Source organism: Westerdykella ornata, assembly GCF_010094085.1.
Source record: "Westerdykella ornata strain CBS 379.55 unplaced genomic scaffold EI97scaffold_8, whole genome shotgun sequence".
In the NCBI taxonomy this organism is placed as follows: Eukaryota; Fungi; Ascomycota; class Dothideomycetes; order Pleosporales; family Sporormiaceae; genus Westerdykella; species Westerdykella ornata.
Genome location: NW_022986858.1, coordinates 493965 through 519040, shown reverse-complemented (window position 1 = coordinate 519040; position 25076 = coordinate 493965). Strand labels below are relative to the sequence as shown.

The window sequence follows — 25076 nt, the reverse complement described above, 5'->3', positions numbered from 1 at the left end:
GGAGAGGAGAAAAGGGGATTAGAGGACAGGCAGTGTTACGTCTAGTAGAGGTAACTGATGGCCTTCCATGACCTTATGAAGCTGCCCCGCGCCATCACGTCGTCTCTCCTTCGGCCCCTCACTTTACCCATATTAACCATCGGAACGGCGATCCTAGGGCCAGAAACCGACGGAACTCTCTCTGGGTCTGGGAAAAGCCAAGAGATTGCCACGTGAAGAGCCGCCAGAAGAGCGGGCGATGCTTGAAGAAAAGTGTTGAGCGTACCGGGAAGGGTGAGGGGCAGTTGGAGGCCTCGGGAGTGGGAAGCTGGGAGACGTGTGCTGTGGCCTGTTTAGCCGTTCAAATTCATCCGCTGCGGGTACGTGGAGATGATACGTTTTCGGCTTCAAAAAAATCAACTGTTTGGCTGGACAGAGCGGCGGCCAGAAAGAGTGGTATTTGGGCATATATGCGCTGACCTTTGGGCGCAGTTTTCCCTTGCGCGTTGGGAGATCATTGAGATGCACAGGAAGCAACGTGCACGTCAGTTTGATCAGTCATGATGACTAAGCAGCAGTATCTCCCTTCAGCGTTATCTATTCGATAGAGCGAACGAGACTCCGTATACTGAATGTGTATAGGTTGGTAGTTACGTCCTCCTCTCTGCTTCTACTTTTCTTGCGCTCTCAAAACCCAGGGATATATCGATGCTTATCCGTCACCTCCATCACCTCCAGCCTCATCCCCACCTCCATCTTCCCTCCCGTTCCCCTAGGCACACACAACATCCCAAAGCAAGGCTTATACTTGATCCCCTCGTCCACTCTCCTATACTTCATCAGCGTATCCCAAGGCTGCGTCTTATGCTTCTCCGCCGTCTCAGAATCCACATTGGGAACCTGGCATCGTGCACACCGCTGCGTAACATCCAGCACCAAGTCTCCAGAATCCGATGATTGCGGCTTGATACGCAGCGTCTTCCAGGTGTCTTCATCCCAAGCTTTTGTTCCTCGAACAATGATGTTTGGCCGGAACCGGGTAATAGGAATGGAGAGGCCCTCAGCAGCTTGAAGGCAAGAATTCAGCTCTTCCATCGACTTCTCGCTGGCGACGAGGATGGGCATCATATCTGGGAAACAAGTCGATGCCTCTCTTCCTAGTACTGCCTTGGCGCCATTCGACCCCAGTGCCCGCGGAGAGTCGGAGAAGGGCGGTTTATACACCAGCCTTACCTCTTTCCCGAAGAAGGCGTTGAAGGATCCTGTCAAGTCAGGAGAGAAGCAGTAGGCGGGCGTTGTGCTACTCCACACGGTGGCATTCACGACTTCCGTATTCTTGGATAGCCATTCCCGAGTAGGGTGCGCGGGAATCTCAAACTGAAGCTTCTCATCGTCGCTATTAGGTGCTGGGGCTGTGACCTTGAGGGTATCCGTCTCGGCGTCATAGACAGGGCGGATCAAAGTCATCTTGGCCAAGTTGCGGATGGTGAGGAATCTGTAATCCGGATATGTTACCCACATCCATTGACGGTCTACCAGCTTGTCAGCTTGTTTGCACCAACTTTTGGAATGTTTCGAAGACCGGACCCAGATCCAACCCGGTTGGTAGAAGCTTTGCTGACGGGACAGAGATGCCATGACACGATTTGATGGGATACACCATAAGATTTGTGACCTCGGTGGGAGGAGGTAGCTGCAGCTTACTAGCTGCCCTTGGGCGTACGTCCCGCGTACGCGTGTACAGCAGATAGGTGATGATGGGAAGGAGGAACGCGGTGAGGATGACTGCGCCGTTGGAATACTCCATGTTGCAGTCAGTGAAACAATGGTACCGTGTCCCCACACCGCGAAATTGGAGGACTCCCTCTTTGCAGGAACACGATGCGTTGTCTGATCCTCCCCAGCAACAGCTTGTTGGATGGCGGCGTCAAGCTTCAGGATTGTTTGGTGGGATCGCCCTGCAGTTGCTGACTGCCAGTGCGGAGTTTCAAACAAGCCTTGCCTCTTGCAGTTAAGCCGGACCAATTGCCGGAGCCCTGGAGGAAGCAATCGTCATGGTCAGACGTAGATTCTCTCCTGCATTTATTATTAACTGTGGTAGGAGATATCGGAGAAGAAATGGCTTGACTACCATTATTCAGACCGAGGTGAAATGCCTAGGTAGGGTCATAGCGGTAGAAAAAGCGCTAGGGGTTGTCGGAGGGCCATCTTTGCATGCCATCCACATCAGGCCTCCGCGGAGGCTTGAGATGATTAGTCAGATTGAGGGGCCTTCCCTACCCTTCATTGGTTCAAGAGGTCAAGTGTTAAGCATTGAATCAATTCTCTATCCTCATTACAGCTCCTCAAAACATGCGTCAAGCGAGGACGAGCAGTATTAGGTCCAAACACTAAGGGGAGTATATAGGGGGGGCATGGCGAACACGTTCAAACGGAAACACATTATGGGGTATACGTGGCTGCAGCCCGTGAAAGGCAGTGATATAGAAAAAAGGGGACAAAGGGGATACTCCGTCATGACAAGCTCTTCTTGAAATAGGAAATGGGTGTGGTGCCGGACCAGCCGGCTCTTCTGTTGTGTTGAAGCCACAGTGGTAATCTATCCCCAATTCATCTCGTCATTCCAGCCTTGTTGGGCGACAACGGTATGCTGGGAAATGTTGCTCGGTCGTCGTCGCATCATGATCCTCGAGAACCGGTGGTCGTCCTTAGGAGGGGGAGGGGGAGGCTGGTCTCCGTGTACGGCTCGCTGCGCCGAGCTTGTGATGTTGATCAGTCTTGGAATGTACTTTCGCGAACCCGTGCTGCTGGAATGGTGCAGGAAATTCGGAGGAACGCTCTGTCTAGGCTGATATTGGGAGAACGCTGCCATGGGATGCTGGGACGTATGCTGCGAAGACGGACGCGAAAAGCCGGTGTGCGCCTGTTGCGAGCTGTGCTGGGAAGCGGGCCGCGCGAAACTCGAAAACTGGGAGGTGGGCACCTGGATAACTCCCTTTGTAGGCGTGTATGTCATGTAATTTCCCTGCTGCTGGAAATTGACCAGATCTGGCGTAGAGGCGAAGCCTGCATCCGGCCACGCAGGCTGATGGTAGCTGTGGGACACATGCTGCGTGAAATCCGTCGACATGGAGCTCATATGCGACGGATATCCCCCAAATGCACCCATGTTGACCTCGCTGCTCATTGCTGCCTGCGACATGTCTGTCGCGACAGGCCACTGACTCTGCTGCAGTTCTGGCTGCGAAACATCGTGGACGTCAACCGAATCCAGTTCCATCATGCTGGTGTCCGCAGGAATCTCTTGCGAGCTCGGAAGCGTGTGCTCTGTGGGGATTTCAAATGACTCCAGCTTGCAGTCCGCAGATATTTCATTCGTCGCAGGCTCCTTGACCTCGGGTGCATCATTCGAAGCGGCTGCATCAATATCGGCCAGCTCGTACGTCTCGCGGACAAGAGCGTCAATGTCGAAGGCCCTGTTGTCCCACTTTGTTTCGAGCTTGTACCGTAGCCGATTGCATTTCTTGGACTCCCACGTCAACTGAGGCCAATTCTGCTCCTCCCCATGCCGCTGAGTAAGCAAAGCTTGCCACGCCGGCGCGACATCCGCTTGCTTGAGCAGACCGAGGATGACGTTGGTGAAGTTCCACTTGTTCCGTTTTTCCTCGAAATGGAGAGCGATATGCTCGCAGCGTTCTTCCCATGTGGTCAGCAAGCTTGCGCAGAAACCGCATCCCCAGGCATCCTTATCGTGCATGACAAGCTCGTATTTCTTGACACATGGTGAGGCTTTTCTACTGGTGGGTTGCCCGCTCTCTCTAGGTTGTTTACAGTCCTCGCATCCCTGGACACCAGTTAGTTGGATCGAATTCGTTCGCAGTAAGGCAAGCGTACGTGAAGCTTAGTGTGATGTTCGCGGAAGCGCTTGCCCGCATGGAACAGTTGTTCGCAGTCAGGACAACGCCACGTGAGCCTTTGCTCGTGAAACTCCTCCTCGTGCGATTTCCAGTAGGGCTTCGACTTTAGCGCTTTTTCACAGAAGGTGCAAACGAAGTTCTTAGGTGCCGATGCCGTCGAGGCAGTCGAGAGTGGTCGGCAAGATGTTGTCGAGAGTCGCGAGGTGGAGGTTGCGCTATAGTTGGTGAAGGACGAGTCTGTGGAGGCGATTGATGATCGGGGATCGGAGAGCATGCTCGTAACTCTGCTCGAGGGGACACTCAGGTACGAGGACGCCCGGCTACCAACCGTTGACATGGACGAGCGATCCGGACCGGAAAGACGCGTGTGATCTGGCGACATGGTCAGATTGGCTCGGGCGGAATGGCGACGAGACTGACCTCCATTGCGAGCCGCCTGCAGCAATAGGAAGATCTGGTCATCCTTCAGGTGCTTGAGGGCGTTGATATGTTCAATGACCTCGGGAGTCAGGAAGGCAGGTTGGCCGGACAGACGGGGTGAGGGCGACGCGCTCTCGCACACGCTGCTAAGGGGGGTGCTGCTCTGAAGACTGCGGCGCGGACGCTTGAAGCTGTTGCTATGCTGGGGCGTATATTGGAGCACTTGAGGCTCCTCGGGTTCCATATTATCTGGGGTGCTGTATAGAGGACGACGATATCATTCCGCAGATGGGGTGTGTGAGTGGGCCGGGCCTGGAGGGTCGAGGTGGTGGACGAGGTCACGGCGGGTATGGAAGGGCGGGCGGATAGCAAGCAAAGCGACGCAGGGAGGACAGGGCGGCAGTGGCCACGATTTTGAGGAGTTCCAGAAGGAAACACGGTCGGGGGTGGACAGATGATGGGCTGGCAGCTGGGATGCGAGGCAGTTAGGAAGACATTGAGGGTCCAATCTCCCGGGGGTTGCGGATGGGCTTGTTTTGAGGATAAGTCGTTTCATCCGAACGAGGTTGAAACCAAAGACCACGGGGAACCCAACTTGGCATGCACTTGTCATCCCTGCGTGAGCGGCCACCGGAGACGTCCGACAGGGGGCAGGCGCCGTATATTTAGCTCCAAATGGCCTCAATTTACGCGACGCAGCGTCTGCAGAGAGACGCGACCTGACGAGTTCCTGACTCTGCCGTGACGGCTTTTGCAAGGGAAATGGGCGCCAGGGCGGGCGCCGGGCGTTTCCACCTCCACCTCCACAACCCTTCCAAGTTTGCGCAACAACGGCTTTTGGTCAGGAGAGGCAAGGTGGGATTGCGGCACGGCGCCAGGCTTGGATCGCGAGAGGAAGCTGTTCCTGAGCGGATCGTCGCCATGGGCGGCGATGGCGCCGCTTTTCCATGTGTGGCTCCCCCAAAGGTTGCGCCGGCCCGGGTGCTTTGCTCAGGGGTGATGTGTGAAACGGGTCTAGCCCCAGTCGGGTGCACCTCTACTCGCCCACCACAACATCCGCAATGCTTCGCGCTGCCATCTCATCATCATCCAGCCTCTCCCCATCTTCGCTCAAAGAACCGGATCCCGCAGTGGAGTGCGCATTCTGGGTCAGCCCTCGGAGGGACATCCTGGATAGGGTGGCCTCGCAGGCTCGCTTCCTTTGTGATCCATCATGATGCTGGCCATGCTTCACCTTAACTGACCCTTCATTCTATAACGCCTCAACATTCCCGCCAATTGGTTCGAGACATGTCTCAGGACTCTGTCCCCTTGGACATCTCTCGTCCTCGCCACCGTGTGACAGTGAACCAGACAGACCGGTAGGTGTGTTGCGCGGAAATTCCAACCGACATCCTATCGTGGCTCCCGTATCCGTGGGAGGCGCAGAGACGAACAAGGAAATCGCCATCAGTCGCGGCTGTTCTGTTGCAAAAGACGGTTCTGGAGGAGGCCGACACGGACAGAGGGGTGATGGGTGAACCGTCACGTATTACGATATCCTCGATGTCGTCGCGTGAGCTCAACCCTCACCGTCATCGGCTGGAAGCGTGAAATAAGGAAGGGGTTCTGCATGGCGTCGATTGATCGCTCTGCTCTGTTGATCTGCCGTCCGCCGCTCGGCTTCGAAGCCTTCCAAATCTGTCATTTGTCCAGGATCGATCGCTTGGCTTCGCTCCCTTCAATTCCACGCCCACACCCATCTCTGTTTCAACAGCCCGTTTACGGAAGCTGATGCTATTTTGGGTTATGACTGTGTGTTCGCAACGACAAACAGGACGAAGAAACGAGAATCCCATCCGACGCCTTCTGGGAAGTGAGTGAAATGAAACGGCCTGTTGTGGACCGGACCAGGCAGAAACGGGACTGGATGACTCCTGCTGGACTGCAATTGAACTCTTCACAGAACCATGATGGATGCCGGCCAGATCTGGTTGCATCTCGCGAATTGCTCGGCTCCAGTTGTCTTCTGAGGACATAGGGCTGGAGGACCCCGAGGAAAGCGGAAATCCCGTTGAGGGCTGAAAAGCTTCGAATGTTTCCCTAGATTGTGCTATTTTCGGTTGGGAACAAGTCAGTCAGCTCTCGATTCTTCGGCAAAACAGAAAATGCTGATGGCTAGGCGGAATCCTTCTCAAGCTGGAGGTCTCATTTCCATGGTGCAGGAACACGGGGGAGCTGCATGTGCGCAAGTCGGCGACACTGCAGCTTTGCATGAACATGAGAAACGAGAGCTGACTCGGGAGGTGTGGTGAAATCTGTTTGACGAGACTAGGATTCCCAACGACAAACACCAGAAGGCCGATGGACGCCAGCTCGGTCGGGTTCGGAACGAGCTCTCAACCGGAGCCTGGAGGAGAGAACGTGTTTGCGGACGACCGATGACTAAGCATTGGACGACCGTATCATTGCATTCATAGATTTCGGTAAATGCTTTCTGAATAAGGCCTAGTGTAAAATATTGCCAAGGTTGACCCCGGCCTGGACGCGAAGCAACGCGACAGAGCGCGTCGACATCAGTGGGGATTCCTCACGCACACAGCACATCCACGCCCGCATTTTGCCCACTTACTCAACATCGCAAGTTACCATGAACCATTGAAACATCCAATGCTTGTCGTATTCTTATTTCAATCGAGATTTTAACCAATTCATCGGTGTTCGAGGAGAGCACGGAAATCGCAGACATCCGCGGCCAGGAAGGCATAAACACGCTCAAGTTGAACAACATGACGGGCTCTACACCCCCCATCAATGCCCTGTCCAGGCTCGTAGAGAGTGCCTCCGAATCCGAAGTAGACGACGCGCCAGTCCAAGTCCCTCGCCGAAAGCTCTTAGCAGGGCTGCGACCTACCGCCGTCCATGAGGACTCAGAAAGCGAAGATGATGGGAATGCTTATGAAAGGGTCAAGAAGATGCTCATGGCCAATACGAGCAATACAGAGTCTCGCGTAGAGCATTCAGATGCAACGAACTTCTCCCCCCAACCTGAGAATTCTGAAGAAGAGGAGGACATGCCAGCACAAGCAAACCGCCGAAGACGGATATCGCGAAAGGCCCCCACTAGCTCCCCTCCGGAATCACCTCGCAGCACGCGTTTTCGATCATCATCACCAGGGCTCTTCGTCACACCACAGCCGTCACCATCAACGCGCCGATCCAAGACCCCACTTTCGCCAGCTGCAGAAACAGACAGCGACGCAGAGCCTACCGTTACCAAAGATTTGGAGGAGCGGGTCCGCCGTATTCGTGCTGAAAGAGTAGCTGCACAAGCTAAGGAGCGTAGGAAGGCTGCACGATGGAACAACGCAAAGGAGAATTCATCTGCCGGTTCCGAAAGCGACTCTGATGGCGAGAATGGCAGGCGTCTCACACAGCAAGCTCGGCCAACGCGCAAAGCAGGCAAAAAGGCCATGGAAGACATTGCTCGCGAGCAGCAACGTATCAAACGGAACATGCAGCTCACCCATCAGGCTAAAACAAAGAAGAAATATGCGCTCAAAGATCTCCTTCCAAAGTTTGGTCTTGCTCAGGTTGAGTCGGAATTGGTGCCAGCCTCGGCCATGCCTACTCCTGCCGCGAGCTCAGTAATGGCCTCCTCAGACGCGGAAGCAGATCCCGCGCACGATACACCGGCAACAAGCCCAGAAAGGGGGCAGAATGGAACAATGAAAGCTGACCATATGGAGCGCTCTGCATCAGCAAATCAACAACCCAAACTTCCGTCAGAACCAGGTTCGCCCGCAGCAAGTCCCCCAGGCCAGCTCGATAAAGGCAAGGGACGTGCTCCAGAGTTTGCCCACGTTCCGGTAAACCCGCTGGTGTTGCAATCACAGCAGCTGCAACAAAATGCTCAACGTCGGAGCAAGAGTCCATTGCGGGCAGCGCTCGTTCAACTATCTGATTCGGACGACGATTTGGTAATCCAACCTCCCAGCCGGTTTCCTGTCTTCGACAAGTTACCGCAGAAGAAACAGCGTGAACCCACATCAATGCTGCATCTTCGTCACCTCGCACATCTCACCTCTCCCGGAAAGAAAGTGCCCAAGGGCCAGAAGTCGATGAGCATGTCGGAGTTGCAGTCCAGACTGGCTCGGAAGGCTCGTGAGCAGGCTCAAAGAGAGCGCCAGGAGAAGATTGAAGATCTGAGACGCCGAGGCATTCGTATTGAAACCGAAGAAGAGCGTGAGAGACAGCAGTTGGAAATCGAAGATCTCGCTGCGCAATTGGAAAAGGCGAGGGAGAGGGAGTTGAAGCTTGCCAAGCGGGAGCGAGAAGAAGCCAAGAAGAATGGTGAGAAGGCGGACGACTTACTCTCTAGCGATGAGTCCGGAGACGAGGACTATGTTGGAAGTGAAGAGGAGCAGGTTGGGTTGCCGGAAGGGCAGGAGGAGGCTGCCGATCTTGAGCTATCTGGCTCCGAAGAGGAAGAGGAGAGTGAGGAGGTCGATGAGGACGATGTTCAGGATGAGATGCAACAGGAGACAAATGAGTTGCTGGACGATGCCGCAGACGAGGCGGTGGAAGAGGAAGCAGGGGAAGCTAATATTGAAGGTTCACATGTGATACAAGCCGATGACGATGAAGATGTGGACGAAGTGCCGCAGGCTCGCGCAGGGTATCGCGCAGCAGGAAGGTCCCGCAACGTCATTGTGGATGACGATGAACAGAGTGACGATGAGGCCCAAAGCAAGCCATCCGCCACCCCAGTACCGGCCTTGCCTACTCAGACTCAGACCGATGACATAATGGCCGCATTTGGCTTCGCAAACGCAGGTGATGGCCCTGGCCTTACTCAAATGTTTGCTGGGACAATGGCGGCTCTGGAAACCGGAGCCCAGCATGCCCATCCACTCGACAAAGAACCCGAACAGGATTCCCTCGACTTTCTCCGCAGTCTGCCCGACACCCAACCTGGAGATGTAGCTGGCAGCATCTCTGACATGCTCGTGCCAAATAGCCAAGGAGCTGAAACGCAGCAACTAGAGTCACAGTTCAGCTTGGGCATCAGTCAGGTCTTGAAGTCTACTCCTGCGCTGATGCAGACTCAACAATCTGATACATTTGAGCCGACGCAGGATGCTGGCTTCGAATTGTCTCGCTCGCCTGCAGGTCTGGCGGCTCCACACTCTACTGTCGAAACGGTGCTGATGGGAGGGCCTGACTCCCCGAATTTGAAGAAGAAGGGCAGGCTCCACCAACGTAAGCCAGCTGCTATGACCGAGCTTTCGGATGTCGAGGAGCCGGAAGGCGCTGCAAACTCTGGCGCTGAAAATGGAGTGCCGGAAACCGAGGAGGCTTCCAATGCCTTCAAGGTCCCCGCCAAAGGAGCGAAGAAGCAGAAGAAGAGGGAAGACAAGTTCAACAAGAAGACCAGCTGGGCTCGTGACGCTGTCGAAGAGCAAGCCGAGGAATCAGAAGACGAATATGCCGGTCTCGGAGGAGCCAGTGACGATGACAGTGGGGAGGAAGACGAGGAGCTCGCGAAGATGATTGACACCAACGACGTCAAGGTTGACGAGCGCAAACTTGCTGCGTATTTCGCGTAAGTATAAATAATCCATGAGCTAGAAGCATCACACTAATTCTTCCAGTGAAAAAACAAAAGCAGATGATGAAAAGAACATCAATCAACTCTACAAGGACCTCATGAACGGCGGTCTCCGCAAGCGCAGAAGCGGGGACGGGTTCGACATGTCCGACTCCGAGGACGAAGCCGAACAACGTCGCAGAAAGAAACGCCAGGATTTCCAAAAGATGACGCGTGCTCTTCTCGCCGATGAACGTGTGGGCAAAATCGCACAGAACCCTAAGCAACAGGCCTTCTTCCACACCATGGCCGATCACTTTGAGGATCCGGAGTATGAGTTCTTAGACGCGCCAGAGTTGGATGTCAATGCGGAGACTGCACAGTCCCAGTCCGATAAGGACCAAGCAGACGCAGAAGACGCAGACATCACCATTCCCGACTCCCAAACCGCCGAAACCCCGGCTCCTATGAACCCCTTAAAACGCAAAGCCCTCCCCAACTCCCAAGACGACAAAGAAAACCGACCCCCTCCCCACCTCCGCCGCACAGCCCGTACAGAGGGCATCGCCAGGAAACCCATGACATTAGCAGGTGTCCAGCACTCGGTCGCCGAGCTGCTAGAAGATCCGCATATCGTGGTCCCGGACTCCCAACTCACTGACTCGGAGCCGGAAGTCGAGGTTGAGGTCGCAAGACCGGCTTCTAGAAAACCGATTATTGATCGCTTGAATATGTCCCGCGCCGCCGCGTCTGTGACAACAAAGACGGTCGCTGAGGGTCTCGCATTCGTTGCCCCGTCCGCAGGTGCTGTGCCTGGGTTCCGCGTCCCGGCTCTCGTGCGTAGGGCTACTAATAATAGCAATATCTCAGGGATGTCGGTGAGTACGTCTTCTTCGGGCCGTAGTACGCCTCTTGAAGGCAGCGGTGTTAGGAGAGGCGGGACGGGGAGGAGCAATATCCATGCGCAAGCGAGGGAGGCGGAGAGGAGGGCGGCGTTGGAGAAGGTGGAGAGAAAGAGGAAGGAGGAGCTGAAGATGAAAGTGCAGCGGAAGAGGGGTGAGGGGAGTGTGTTGAAGGCTTTGGATGGAGGGTTTGAATAAGGGGGATTTGATGCTGTGGTTCACCTTTGTGGTATAGGAGTTTGGGTTCATGCACGTTAGCGAGTCTTTCTGGGAGAGACACTATTCATCCGTTTCTTCTAGGCCTTCTGCGTGCCTGAGAATTCGGCATACGTGGCTTGCCTGAAATGAGAAAACTGTATTGATTGTTATCGTTCATATTGAAATGCTGATGTGCAGGAGCACGATGCATCCACATCCTGTTTACAAGATACTAATACAACGCTGATTGCCATGCTCAACTCTACTGCTGCTCTTCCATCCGAGATCAGGCTCATATTGGTTACCTTTCATCGCGCTTATATTGGTTACCTTTCATCGCCGATACCCTCCATCAACCTCATCACACTCTCTCCGATATCCAGATGGCCGTCCTACAACCTCCTCTTATAACATTCGTCAACAACTCATACGGCTTCGCCTCCTTAGCGTCATGCTCCACCGCATGATCCAAATGCTCCAACTCCTCGTCCCTGATCCTCCTCAACTCCTTAATCAGCACCGCAAACTCCTCACTGACGCCCTCCCCGGACTTCTCCAGCTTTTCCGCCCAGTCCAATAACACGCGAAGTTGCTCATTGTAATGCTCTCCAATCTCCGTTTCCACAGCCTCCGTACACGCCATTGCTGCTTCGCGGCCCATGATGGCAGTGCCCCAGCCTAGAGCCGTGGCGGCAGCTTGCCAGATTGGATACATGGCTGTGGGCCGCACGCGGTGCTTGGCGAGGAGTTTGTTGAAGTAATCGAAATGGCCAGCTTCCTGGTCATACATGTGTTTCATGAGCGGACGGAGGTGTGGATGTGCGCGGACGATGGGGGGTGTTTGTGCGGTGTAAATGAGGGTTGCGGCCAGTTCGCCTGCCTGGTTGACGCGGAGAGCGCTGTCGAGGAAGTCTTTTTGGGCTTCGGTGAGAGGGCGCCGTGGGGGTTTATTACTCTTCTCCGCATTTTGGCGTGATGGTGGATTGCTGGGTTCTGCGGAGGGAGGAATTGTGGAGTGGAGTCGGGATGGCTGACGGATGCTAAGTGCGCTGGGAGCGAGGAAATCGAGAATTGGAAGCTGTGAAGGACACAGTTGGCTTCTGGAGACTATGCATCGTGCCGACTGTATTAGGGACGGCATGGCAGTTTGTTTATTCTCCGTAGGAAGTTCAAGACGGATGCCCAACGTTCGGCGACAAGTCCGCATCGAATGATGAGTTCATAGCGCTCGGGCCGCCGAGAATAGGCTCGCCCGGGAAGTGAAGTGAAAGCACGGACCCTGTGCCCAGCTTGGCGCGTCTCCTCAAAACGCCGCCTCCCCCCTCTGTCCTCTTCTCCCAACCCTCCTCACTTCACCTGGGGAAGTGCCAGCCACTGCCTACGTACATCCGAACACTTCTCCCACGCGTTCCATCCCCAATCCATCACGAAATCGATCTCCATCTCGGTGGCATCAACTGGAACCATGTCTGATATCGATGATGAGCTCTTCGCCCTCGCTGGCGGTGAGGAGGACGTCGACGTTGAAGAGGGTGAGGCGTAAGTACTCCCATCTTCGCGCTCATCTATATCGGCTTCCCAGGTCCAATCTCGACTTTGATCATGGCTTTGTCGCACCTCTAGCCGTCGCGGGTGAAACTGACGCCACCCAGATCCTCCGTTGCCGCCTCTTCCCCTGAGTCCCTCGGTTCTGCTGGCATGGAGGAGTCCGACTCTGAAGCCGAAGAAGAAGATGGCCCTGTTCCAACCGAAGAAGTCCCATACCCGCTGGAAGGCAAATATGAGAGCCTGAAGGATAAGGCGTACATCAACAGCTTGCCTCAGCTCGAGCGCGAGCGGATTCTCGGAGAGCGCGCTGAACGGTCAAATCAGGCGGCATGGAATGCCGAACTCATCCGACGCGCAAAAGAGAAGGAGGCGTCTGGGGCGAACGATAGGAAGCGCAAGGCTGATTCCGTCGAGCCTGATGATGCTGAACGCAAGACTAGCCGTCAGAAGGTGAAGGGCCGCACGAACGAGAAGCTTGAGGCATATAAGCGCGATCGAGAACAACGCGGTCAGGCACGTCAACGAAACGACGACCGTCGACGACGCAGATCTCCATCCGACCGTAGCCGTGGCGGCTCTGACCTCGACGCTGAAGGTGAAAGTGAAGTCGAATACACCGAGTATGAGAAGGCTCCCCGACATGAAGAGCCCGCTGAAGTCAGACATTTCGATGCTGTCCGAGCGAGCAGAGCTCAATTTGCAGAGGTCTGCTTCGACCCGGGTTTCGAAGAAGTCATGACGGGCGCGTACGCGCGTATTGGTACTGGTCAAGACGCTCAGCGCAGGACACTCTACAAGATGGCTCTAATAAAGGGTATCTACAAGCCCATCCAGGCTGAGTCGACGGTCGCTAACATCGCTCAGGGTTCACTACGGGCAAGCCTTACGTCTTCGAAGGGAGGAACGGTAAACGGGTTGCCACCGATCAGTATATCGTTGCACAGCATGGTAGTGTGAGGAAGGAATACACTTTCAATTACCTGTCGAATGGACACTTCACACAGGTAGGTTTTGCTGAACTCATTTGTCGGACGTTTCTAATATATCATCTAGGAGGATCTTGACACCTACAGGCAGTCTCTGTCCGATATCGGCGGCAAATTTCCAAGTCAGAGTACACTGAAGAGAAAATTCGACGACATCAAGAATTTCGAGAACCGCGTCTGGAGCGATGCCGATATCACGGGGAAACTCAAGAAGAGGAACAGGTATGCCGATATGCTCAAGCCGAAATCGTCGGAGGACCAGGGACCGAGGATCCCCACCCAGACTGAGATTGAGGCGCGTCGCCTTGCCGAACTGAACCGCAAGAATAGGCTTGCCGAGTCAGAGCGTGTCCGCAAGGCCTTGATCGAGGAGCGTCGCGCCGATATGCAGTTGCGAAAGCAACGTGAGGCCGAGGCTAGGAAGAGGAGAGAAGAAGAGGAGGCCAAGAAGCAGGCTGAAGAGGAGAAGGCTGCTCAGAAGGCTCGGAACGCCGAGCTGTTTGGAGACGATAGCAAGGCGGGCACTCCTGAGCCCAATGTTCCCAAACCGAGGGAGAAGGAGAGACCCAAGGGGTTGCCAACTTTCCGCAAGCCGCAGATGGATGACGATATCCTTGCTTCCATGGATATTGGAGTGGAGATCGAGATTTAGGATCGAGACCGGACATGGCAGCGATGTGCGTAGATGTGATTGCGGGCATGCGGCGATTCCGTGATGGTTCGATGATTATCTCACCATTTATCCAGGAATCCTTATGTAAGGGGTGGTGGAATCTTTCGCAGATCTTCATATTGATAGAGCTTGGCCTCTATACTTCTCACATTGCATTGCGAGGCGTTCAAGCATTGTAGCTATTGTCAGAGACGGGGATGAAGAAGTTCGACGTCTCCATTCGTAGTTTCGCCGTCGAGACAGACGAATCGAAAGGATCGAAATGTCCTACCAGATTCGGGCATCCGACATTCACACTGAATAATAAGCTCGGCCATATACTTTCCGCGCAGATAGGGTTCCCGCGCACCCCACCACAACGCGTCACGCAGATTTGGCACTCTATACTATCAACACCACACAGTTAAAATGGATCCTAAGGAGTTTGCTATACAATGCGCTATTAAAGATCTTAATTCTGGCATTTTTACAAGCCAGCGAAAAGCTGCTAGTTCATACGGGATCCCTGAATCTACGCTGCGTGGTCGGCTACGAGGTCAACAACCACACGCGACAGCTCATCAGAATCAACAGCGATTGACTCCAGAGCAAGAAGCTTTTCTAGTCGATTGGATTCTTGATGAGGACTCACACACAAACCACCTTCACATCCCCGCGTACGAGAAATGGCCACCCGAATCCTCCACATGAATGGCGACTTCAAGCCACTCGGCCAACTATGGGTACCCCATTTCATCACCCGCAACCCACGTGTCGCATCTGTAGTTGGCCGAACAATCGAGAGTGCAAGAACTACAGCAGCTAGTCACGACACTATACGAGCCTTCCTTGAGCTGTTTGAGCGTACTAGGATTGAGCTAGGTATATGGTATGAGGATATATGGAATATGGATGAGATGGGCATCGCACTTGGGGTATGTACAAATACCCAGGTGCTTGCAAGCTCTTCAAAGAAGAAAGCTTATATCAAATCTCCAGAGGATCATGAGTGGGTATCTGTCATCGAGGCCATCTCAGCTACCGGCATCAAGCTCCAATGCCTAGTCATCTTCAAAGGCAAATATCTACAGTCAACCTGGTTTCCAGTACATGATACACCAGATTGGGTCTATACAACCTCAGAGAATGGATGGATATCAAACACAATTGGATACGAATGGTTGCAGCATATTTTTATACCAAATACTTCACCATCATCTCATGGATATCGATTACTCATTCTTGATGGCCACGGCTCCCATATACCAATTGACTTCATGTGGCTCTGCAAGCTACACAAGATCCACCTGCTATACCTCCCAGCTCATGCCTCACACCTGCTACAGCCACTAGATCTTGCTCCTTTCTCAGTAATCAAGTCCAAGTACCGTACTTAGATCCGAGAGCTCTCCACCCTTGATGACACAGCACCTATCAAGAAGGAACGCTTTGTAGTATCGTACAACAAAGCAAGAGAAAAAGGACTATCAGAGCGTGTTATACGAGCTGGCTGGAGGGCTGCTGGGCTCTGCCCATATAACCCAGACCTTGTACTGCTCTCATCCCAAGTAACTGGCCGGCCAGTTACACCTCTAACAACTACCCAGGCTTTAGATACATTGGATCAAGTCTTCAAAACACCTCAGAGCTCACAGGCTCTATACCTGGCTCAGCAACAGCTTCTTTTATCAGAATCTCTTTCGCGAAACACCCGTGTATTTCTTAGCAAGGCAGGCAAGGCTATTGCAAAAGCCAACACCAGGTCAGCTCAGCTTGAAGCTGAAAATCAAAGACTTAAACATCAACTAGATAGTACAAGGAGTACCCGTCTAAGGAAACGGGTTCAAGTCAACCCAAATGAACACTTTAGCAACATTGAGAGTATCAAGGCTGCAATTGATCGTGCCGCAGCTCTGCAGGCTCAACAGGCAAGCACTACACCAGAAAAGGAGGCTCAGAAGGCGGCAGAGGCAGCAGCAGCTCTTACTTTCAAGTCTATGTGTACGGTGGCAAATATAATCGTTCTTGTTGACAAAGATTGCGACTTAGAGCTGCATGACGCGTTGTGGTGGGGTACGCGGGAACCCTATCTGCGCGAAAAGTATATGGCCGAGCTTAGTGGATTTGCCCAGGTCAGTATTCCGCATCACATGCATCAATAGTCCACCGTCAGGGTCGCTGCAAGCCAACCGCAGATGGTCGAGATTCTGGGCGAGATTCCAAGCTAACAATTCGTCATTTGGAATTCAGCGACAACATCTTGATTCAAATATATACAATTGAATGTAAGCTCATCAATCCTCCACTATCCCTTCCAACCGCCCCAGCTCCCGAATCTTCAGCGTATCTTTCGCTACGCGCTCACCTTAATCTGCCTCCCTTAGTTCGCTGCAGTCCACAGCGCCGGTCCCGGAATAGGATAGGTCGTGAAGCTCGTGTAAAGATTGAAGACGATACCGGCCTCATCCTTCTTGTACAGGCTCGTGCCCGGAACACCGCTCGTGGGTGCGACAGACCCGCTTCCACCGACCCTGAGGTTCAAGCACTGAGGATACAGCTGGGCGCCGTTGGGGCTCTGGGCGGAGTGCAGAGCAATGATCTCGTGGCGGATGACGTAGTTGCCGGCCTTGAGGTTACGGGGGATGGTGGCCGTAGAGGTGAAGTTGTTCTTCACGAGGTCGTCGGTGACCCAGGTCTTGCCGTTGTAGGCCCCTTGGGAGATCTTGGACCAGCGGAGGGAGGAGGGGGATTTGGTGGTGCAGTCACCTGGGGAAGGGTCAGAATTAGATTGGGAGACTGTAACGGGCCCAGGGGGAGACGTACCATCACAGGGGGCGATGTAGTTGATGATGGGGCCCTTGTGGGTATCAGGCCAGGTGCTGAAAACGCTGTTAGATACTGCGCCACTGCGGATGATTTCTTTTCGGTGTACTTACTTCCAGTAGAACGTGACGGCATCACCAGCGTTGGCATCAATGTACAGCTTGCCAGGAGTGGCGGCCTTGTGGCAGTTGACGTCCGCGGTGCCCATGGAGTTAGGCTCGACAAAGCCGTTATCCTGGTTCAAGGCATTCCAACCGGCGCTGTCTTTCCTCTGATCGGCGGGGAGGTAGTACCACGAGGGATCCGATCCAGGAGTCCACTTTCCGTTGACAGTGACGCCGCTGACATGGCCGTGAGCCTGGACGGCGGGAATAGCCGCAGAGGTAAGTGCAACAAGGAGGGTGGAGGAACGCATATTGGAATATGTCGACTATCACGGGAGATAGATTGGACAAGAGAGGATTTCCTGGTAGCGGTGATGGGGGAGCGAGTGAGTCGATATTGCATCAAGCGTCCATCCTTATATATGTTTGTCCCTAGAGCCCGACCCACCCATGATCCCGTCGTCTATGCCACGAGAGCCCAATCTCCCATAGATTGAGGCTCCTTGATCGTGGGATGACAGATGCCCTGGAGTTTCCATGCCGCGCAACTATACCCCATGGAATCACGGGGCGAACCTCCAGAACCGCCCCTCCAGCACCTTTGGGCGACTTTGATTAACTCAGCGAAGGCTTGCGTGCACTGCAGTCCTCAGTCCTGGGCTTCCCACAGCATCTGGAAGAAAGACCGAGAGTCAAGCCTGGAGATGGCACCGAATCGAGCAATGGCGAAGCCTTGGTATCATGTTCCACAAGCCACGTGAGCGTCACTCAGGTGGCAGACATGCATGGCGTGGGCATTTCGGATGCTGATTTTAATATAAATATATGAGGCTCGCACACCCCCCCGCAAAGGTTTCTGGCAACTGAGCAGCAGCCGACGGCTGCATTGCCCCAGACTGGCAGGGGTGTTTCCCCGGTTTTCCAAGATTTCTTCGATATTCGCCGTTGGATTTCGTGCTCACCTGCATGTGTCTTGTTGCTTGGTTAACCCGGGGATTTCGAATTCCTGCCCCGTTGACGGATGTTCGATCGAGATATCCGAAGTTGCACACTGCCAATATGATACCTGGATTCTGGGAATTAACATGAGAACAATGACGCAATCGGGAGATTTGACCCAAAGAACATTGGAGATACGAAACACCTCAGACGGTCGCTGTGCATTCTGCATGGCAAGTAGTCCTGGTCATTTGGGCGTGGGGATAGAGAGTAGCCGGTGGCCGTTCATTATCCTAGGACCGACTGACCCATGTTTCACTGTTGTTTTGTGGCGCCCAACGTTCCCGAAGTCCTGGTAGGAGGGTTGAAAATCGTAATGATTGATGGACAATCCTTACCACAGTAATAATGGGTGTCCGCTATCTGAGTCTTCAAGGATTCAAAGCATGCCGGGGCGAGCACTAATGGGACCAGGAGGAATTCTGGAATATTCCAGGGGAAGTACCCGTGCTTCCTAGTTCAAATCACTGTAAAAGTGCTGTGTATTTTGAAGAATTGTGAAAGCCGGGCGGAGGACAATGTTAAAGTAGTTTGGGTTTAGCGGTTTGGCCGTTGTGTACATTGTTACACCGCATTAGCCGTAGGTGGGTTGTTACATCATCTTCAAACAAGATTCTACCACAGTGAGACTGGAAGTTGAAACGGGACAAGAGCCCCTTTTCGTCCGTACAGCAAGGAAAAAGCGCTTGTCCCGCGGAAGAACGAGAAACGCGGCCGGCCCGCGAGCGAAGTACATGTACTTGTACTAGCCAGCATTCCCCTACTGTTACCGGCACCGGGTGGAAGACTTCCGTCCGAAGTGATTATTGGTTCTCCCCGCATCTCCACAGTAACCCAGTGAGTCCAGATACTTCACGATCGATGCAGCTGTGGCATTGTGGATCGGGAAGGTCGGATGCAAATCGTTCAGCCAGAAATACTCATTGACGGGATGGGCGCATTCCTCGCTGAACGTATACCACGTCGGTGTTCCGCTAAAGTAACGTCAGTCCGGAAAGACAGCACTTCGCCCGTCAACTCAATACTCACTTTGCATACGCCTTGCAGAAGCCTGTGGTGTTCTTCAGTCCGCTAGTCTGCGGGTAACTTGATGGGTCTTGAATCGCAGCCGCGTAAACGTCATGTGTGTTGTGCACGAAAGTCTCAACTCCACGGTGTCTCTTCCGGAATTCCGTAGCTAACTTCCCTAGCCTGGTATTCCAATCCCGGATAGCTGCATCTTCCCCCGCAACAGCCTCAGGACCATTCGCCAACGTCATAGGTGCGAGGTTGACAGGCGGCACTGCGAGGAACAGGAAGTTGCGCGCCCCAGTGCTGTAAACCTGCTCGAGCAGGCTGTCGTATTGGGCGAAGATGAGATCGTAAAGAGTTGCGTTATTCAGCCACCACGTATTACCGACGTCGTTAATCCCGATAAAGAAAGCGAAAAGGGAATCACTGGCCTTCCACGGCGCAGGTGCCGGATGTGAACCATAATTGGGGAGGTAGAGCTCTTGGACCTGGTTCTTCAATGAGAGAACAGTGGGCTGCCATGGCGCCACGAGCGCGCTGTCCACGGTTGCGCCACCGTAAGCAAGGTTGTATGTCTGCAAATAGCTCTCGTTGTAATTATAGGTGAGGAAGTCTACCCAATTTGGTCCGCTACGGTTTGGTTAGAGGAGTATTGTAGACTGGGAAGGTCTTCGTACTTTGACGATGTCCAACCACTGAGAATCAGTCAGTACAAGCCAGTCACCCTCGTTGCTGAGGTGCTTACGGATATGGTGGATTGCCCATGGGATTCGCCGGATTGGGCTGCGTTCCCTTCACATCAAAGCCTGTCTGGGTGTATGAATCACCACTTGCATGAATTAGCCAAACTGAGCTCTGGAGACCCGCATCGCATACGTACAACACGAACAAATACTTGACATGCTTCCAGCCCGTCCAAGGTCCATGTGCCAAAGGTTCTGCGAGGATAGAGCTTGCGAGCGCAAGTGAGAGAGCCCATAATCTGATCATGATGACTGAACCAGTGGCGCAAAAGACCGTCTTCCAAAAAGGGCACCTAACACGAAGCTGAACAGAAGAAGGCGAACATCGTCTACGATATAGGCTTCATGGACTGGCATGAAAACATGCCAGTCTGCGAAACCAGGTAGTAGATATTGAAGTAGATTGCCCAAGGAAGGCTTAAATGGAACGGAAGCACTCTCCCAAATTGAGTAGTCTTCTGGAAGCCGTTTGACTCGTGGGAACTGAAGATCTGGAACGATACAAAGTATTCTCGATGTGGTTTGCGAGCGAATGCGGGCATGCAGTAAAAGAGATCGTCAGCAGGGTAGCACAGCCGTCTTCTCCGTGCCCAGAGGGGAAAGGAGGCTTCATCGTGTATCAAGCATTCTGCTGGCATAGGGACACCAGAAGAAAACCATAACTCTTGCTCATCTGGTCTCTCTGCGCTGTTTCCCCAAATTGGCTCAACGTCCTGTATCCTGCCCGGGAATGTGACATAAGCTTGGAGCGATCCCAACGTCGTATTCGTGCAAGTATAAAGTCACTCCGGTGGCGTACCTAAGTATTCCGTATATTCCGAGGATCCTCGCTCTTGCGGTTGAAAGGCAGATGGCGAGTGCAATGTTCACGGAAGCTTGATGTCACGTGATCGTGGCATAGAGCTTCTCTCAGGTGCTACGCCCCCAGCATCGAGACTGAGAGCTCTTCGATTGATACCTTCTCGTAACAGTTGGAATACAAACAAGGGATACCTTGGATGGATGGGTAGTCTTCTGGCTCAATGTCATGGTTGATGACCATCAGCACTCCAGCTCACGGGTTCACAGGGCTTGGAGACAATCGGACCAAAACGTTGTGGGATCACTCAGCTTCGCCACTCGCACGAGAAACGGCTTTTGAAAGACATGATAACTCGGTGGAATGAATTACTGTGGTACTCATGGGATGATTAGTGTAGGGAATGAAGGCAAAGCAGGGCGACGGGACCGCAAGGGGACGGACGAACAGGGGTCGGCTGAAACTCCTCTGAGAGGCCCGTCGTCATCGCTGAAAGCGACCGGTCAAGCCAGGCTGTACACTGTAAACTACCAACCGTCACCACTCCTCCCCCAACCAACAATACATCCCAGAGATTGCTTCTCCGTTCCAGCAAACGATTGCTTCTCGCATCTATGCCCAATTCGCCTTGAGCGACGAGTCGCGTTTATACCCCATAACTTCTCCTTGACTGATCCCTTCAGAGCACCTCTAGAACGCCTGTTCCGTGACAGCTTAATCCGGGCCCTCAGTCAGAATACTTCAGCTTGGGTTCGACAGTTCGTATCTACCGCTACTGAATAGTCCCTACGATCCAATGAGCTTCCGTTAAGGTCCCGGCCTCAGCGTTGAGCGGGACAAACATCTCCAGCGTCCGCATTCCGAGGCCCGCCCATCCCGCAAGCGCAACCTGTACACACTTCAAAGACCGCCGCCATGGCTGGAATGGAGCAGCTCGAGATCCATAGCAAAGTCTGTCGCCCAATTTCTAACTTCATCCTCCACCGCTGATTAGGAATCTAGTCGTACCTTGTCCGCTGGGTCAACGTTGCGCCTGCGCACACCATATCCTGGACCATACAACCGCACAAGAAGTCGATAAACTTTGGTATATTCAAACACCCCGGTGGAACCGGACCAACACCGAATCTGCCCTCGTCCGCGGCATTTGAGTCGCCGGCACCCGCGTCCGCGCTTGACGTCCCCGCTACCCGAGGCCGCGGCTCCTCCACATCCCGCAATGACAAGACCGTCATATTCGAGAAGCTGTCAGCTCTAGGCTTGAAGCAGGTGTACTGGGCCGGGAAATGCGAGGCAGACAAGGTGTCTGTAGGGACATACAATGTACCCGAGGGGGAGGGTGGCATGTATGGGCTCGTGTTTGACAACACCTTCTCCAAGACGGTGTCAAAGACGTTGACTTTTGTGCTCATGACATACCCTACGAATGCGCCGCCCAAGTCCGGTCACCATATGCACTACGCTCAAGCAATGGCAGGAGCCAGCTCCACAAGCCTTGGGCAGAGGTCGAGTCCAGGTCTAGGTCCGGTTGCGGATTCCACAGAGTCTCTACCTAGGGATACGCTCGGTACTAAGCATGGTTTAGCAGACCGACCGAAATCCTCCCATGCACCGATTTCGGTATCCACATCCAATTCGTCGTTCCTTACTGGCTTTCTACATAAGAAGCGGAGGAAGCGGAACCAAGGATATGCAAGGCGGTTCTTCTCGCTCGACTTCACCTCCTCCACGTTGTCGTACTACCGTAATGACCACTCCTCTGCTCTGCGAGGGGCCATACCTCTTTCTTTGGCTGCAATCGGCGCAAATGAGAGGACCAGGGAGATCTCCGTCGACTCGGGGGCTGAAGTCTGGCATCTGCGCGCACGCAATGATGAGGACTTTAACGTCTGGAAGGAAGCTTTGGATCGGGCTTCAAGAACAGCTGCCGGCATGGCCTCAGCGACACCCCAAGGGCAACAATCTCCGTTCGGGGGTGCACCTTACATCGTCAACGAAGCGGAAGAATCGGAATGGTTGCGAGTAGAGGCGCTGACAGGAAGGGTAGCTGGCATACGGGATGCGGTCAGACGGCTGGCTATGGACACGGATCCAAAGTACCACGGCCCAGTTGCGGGCCTGGGAATCGGCAAGATGCAAGAAAACCTCTCACCTGCACCCTCAGAACCTGAAATCAACGATTACTTCGAAGAAACGGATAAGGGCGCAGGAAGGAAGGCCTTCTGGAAAAGGAAAGCGAGCAGTTCTGGCGGACAAAGTCCTTCCGCAACAATGCGTAGGAGCGTTTCAACTCAAGTGGCCGTCGGGTCCACGAACGTCGTCCCTCCTGTACCTCCCCTACCTTCGAATGGTAATCTCCACGTACCGCAACGTAACGGTCGCTCGAGCAGCCATACTCAACAGCATGAAGAAGGGATCCATGACCACTGCATGGCTTTGCTACGCGATCTGGATTCAGTTGTACAAGACTTTGCCACTCTGATAGCAGAAAGCCGGCAACGGCGAACTCCTCTGCCCACTTCTGCCGCCACGCGTCGCTTGTCTATAGATTCCAGGGAATCCGCGGACGAATTCTTTGACGCTCAAGATATTGACACCGAGAAGTCCCAACTCCTCACCATTCGCCGCGACAGCCAGGATAAAGCCATCGAGCTTGAGCGCGAAGACGTGTCAGACGCTGAATCTGAGTCTTCCAGCGACGAAGGCGGCATCAGTCCCTTAAACCGTGAGCGATTCTCCACTGAAGGCCGTCCTTCCCTCTACCCCACGAAACCCAAATCTCTCTCGCCACTCCCCCTGGACCCCGTGAAACGCCGCAACGACGTCCCGCCCTGCCGCTCACAACCGCCGAACCTTCTCGCATTTTTCCGCAAGAATGTAGGCAAGGATTTCTCCACTATTTCCATGCCGGTAACGACCAATGAGCCCACATCCGCTCTGCAGCGCCTGGCAGAGCAGTTCGAGTACAGCGAGCTCCTCGACACAGCGGCGCTGAAGGCTTCCAGAGACAACGGCGAACGACTCGTATATATAGCCTCCTTTGCCATCTCGGCCTTCAGCAACATGCGCGTCAAGGAGCGCGCAATCCGCAAGCCGTTCAATCCCATGCTTGGCGAGACGTTTGAGCTCGTCCGCGAGGATAAGGGGTTCCGCTTCATCGCGGAAAAGGTGGTCCACCGACCTGTCACGATGGCGTGTCAGGCAGAGAGCGCGCATTGGACGTTCATCCAGACGCCGATTCCGGTGCAGAAGTTCTGGGGCAAGTCCGCGGAACTGAACACGGATGGTCGCGCGAGGGTGTTTTTGCATGCCACAGGCGAGCATTTCAGCTGGACAGTGGCGACTAGTTTCCTGCGCAACGTAATTGCAGGCGAGAAGTACGTGGAGCCTACAGGGACGATGACGATCATCGACGAAGGGACTGGCGCCAAGGCCGTGTGTACCTTCAAAGCTGGCGGCATGTTCGCCGGACGCAGCGAAGATGTTGCTGTGCAGGTGTTCGACGCAACAGGGAGTGTCTTACCAATGGGCGCGCAAGGGAAATGGACCACCGAGCTGCAGCTAATGGCGAATGGACAGCCTACTGGGAAGACGATATGGCGCGTTGGCGAGCTGGTTCCGCAGCCCGCACAGCGGTACGGATTCACTACGTTTGCGGCAAGTTTAAATCAGATTACACATATTGAGCGGGGGAAGTTGCCGCCCACGGATAGTAGGCTCAGGCCTGATCAGCGGGCACATGAGGAGGGGGAGATTGATCGTGCGGAGGCGTTGAAGGCGCGGTTGGAGGAGAGGCAACGCGCTAGGAGGCGCGTTATGGAGGAGCATGGGGAGACGTGGGCGCCGAAATGGTTTGTCAAGGCGAGTGCGGAGGAGGCGAGTCTGTTGGGCGATGAGGAGGTGTGGAGGTTGAAGGCGGGAAGGGATGGCTATTGGGAGTGTAGGGAGGAGGGGAGATGGGATCAGGTGATAGATGTCTTTCAGTGAGGGCAGTGGTAATGTGGTATTGTGCAGCGGCGATGTTCTCTGAAGGTCTAAGCTGCAAGGAAGATCGCTAGCATTATTGGAGCTTCTTCATATTATAGATACAAGGGAACATGGAATCTATTGTTAAACCAATAATACACCACATCGCGGCCATCAGAGTCGATACGATGGATGATGAACCAGATACACTTGAAGGGGCCTGGGTAATGCCTCTTTTCACGTTCACTACCCTGCGCTTCCGCCGCAGATAAACAAGTGTTTATCGCATGTCTATTCAATATATTAATGTTAGCTGCAATTTGTTTGCGTGATGAAAAAGCTACAGCTTTAAGCACTGATATATCTAGCTAAAGGCGCTATAAAGCCAACTGCAAGGGTTGCTATATTTATGAACTTCCTAGCTATTTAGTTCGACCTAGGAAAGCGCAGAATTTACACC

General features: G+C 53.8%; 9 protein-coding genes across 9 annotated transcripts; 4 read left to right on the top strand and 5 right to left on the bottom strand.

The window, feature by feature from the left end:
* Positions 1–551: 551 nt before the first annotated feature.
* Positions 552–2165, bottom strand: EI97DRAFT_432746 (MOSC-domain-containing protein). The gene is made up of 3 exons (XM_033798233.1): positions 2111–2165; positions 1567–2055; positions 552–1511 (listed from the first exon to the last, which is right to left on the bottom strand). Exons 2-3 carry the CDS (start codon positions 1784–1786, stop codon positions 667–669), a joined length of 1065 nt encoding a protein of 354 aa, XP_033654672.1. The 5' UTR covers positions 1787–2055; positions 2111–2165; the 3' UTR covers positions 552–666.
* Positions 2166–2578: 413 nt separating this feature from the next.
* On the bottom strand, positions 2579–4560 carry EI97DRAFT_441883 (uncharacterized protein; the record flags this gene model as incomplete). Its single annotated transcript, XM_033799725.1, has 2 exons — positions 2579–3823; positions 3874–4560. The coding sequence occupies 2 exons, from the start codon at positions 4558–4560 to the stop codon at positions 2579–2581; spliced, it is 1932 nt and encodes a 643-aa protein (XP_033654671.1).
* Positions 4561–6887: 2327 nt separating this feature from the next.
* Positions 6888–11166, top strand: EI97DRAFT_310565 (uncharacterized protein). The gene is made up of 2 exons (XM_033794604.1): positions 6888–9900; positions 9950–11166. Exons 1-2 carry the CDS (start codon positions 7085–7087, stop codon positions 10983–10985), a joined length of 3852 nt encoding a protein of 1283 aa, XP_033654670.1. The 5' UTR covers positions 6888–7084; the 3' UTR covers positions 10986–11166.
* Positions 11129–12203, bottom strand: EI97DRAFT_432744 (ubiquinone biosynthesis protein Coq7). The gene has a single exon (XM_033798232.1). It carries the CDS (start codon positions 12124–12126, stop codon positions 11347–11349), a length of 780 nt encoding a protein of 259 aa, XP_033654669.1. The 5' UTR covers positions 12127–12203; the 3' UTR covers positions 11129–11346.
* A 247-nt stretch (positions 12204–12450) lies between these two features.
* On the top strand, positions 12451–14171 carry EI97DRAFT_376053 (uncharacterized protein; the record flags this gene model as incomplete). The annotated part of the gene is made up of 4 exons (XM_033795539.1): positions 12451–12524; positions 12638–13347; positions 13398–13537; positions 13587–14171. The coding sequence occupies 4 exons, from the start codon at positions 12451–12453 to the stop codon at positions 14169–14171; spliced, it is 1509 nt and encodes a 502-aa protein (XP_033654668.1).
* Positions 14172–14663: 492 nt separating this feature from the next.
* EI97DRAFT_351311 (uncharacterized protein) lies at positions 14664–14831 on the top strand (the record flags this gene model as incomplete). The annotated part of the gene is made up of 1 exon (XM_033794846.1): positions 14664–14831. A coding segment is annotated over one exon (168 nt), but the record flags the coding sequence as incomplete, so codon positions are not given.
* Positions 14832–16551: 1720 nt separating this feature from the next.
* EI97DRAFT_375580 (glycoside hydrolase) lies at positions 16552–17409 on the bottom strand (the record flags this gene model as incomplete). The annotated part of the gene is made up of 3 exons (XM_033795514.1): positions 16552–16937; positions 16995–17050; positions 17108–17409. The coding sequence occupies 3 exons, from the start codon at positions 17407–17409 to the stop codon at positions 16552–16554; spliced, it is 744 nt and encodes a 247-aa protein (XP_033654666.1).
* Positions 17410–18562: 1153 nt separating this feature from the next.
* Positions 18563–20516, bottom strand: EI97DRAFT_310501 (uncharacterized protein). Its single transcript, XM_033794603.1, has 5 exons — positions 19989–20516; positions 19854–19937; positions 19786–19803; positions 19127–19738; positions 18563–19071 (listed from the first exon to the last, which is right to left on the bottom strand). The coding sequence occupies exons 1-5, from the start codon at positions 20096–20098 to the stop codon at positions 18864–18866; spliced, it is 1032 nt and encodes a 343-aa protein (XP_033654665.1). The 5' UTR covers positions 20099–20516; the 3' UTR covers positions 18563–18863.
* Positions 20517–21165: 649 nt separating this feature from the next.
* On the top strand, positions 21166–24818 carry EI97DRAFT_417190 (uncharacterized protein). Its single transcript, XM_033796915.1, has 2 exons — positions 21166–21601; positions 21653–24818. The coding sequence occupies exons 1-2, from the start codon at positions 21566–21568 to the stop codon at positions 24635–24637; spliced, it is 3021 nt and encodes a 1006-aa protein (XP_033654664.1). The 5' UTR covers positions 21166–21565; the 3' UTR covers positions 24638–24818.
* The last annotated feature ends 258 nt before the right edge of the window (positions 24819–25076 follow it).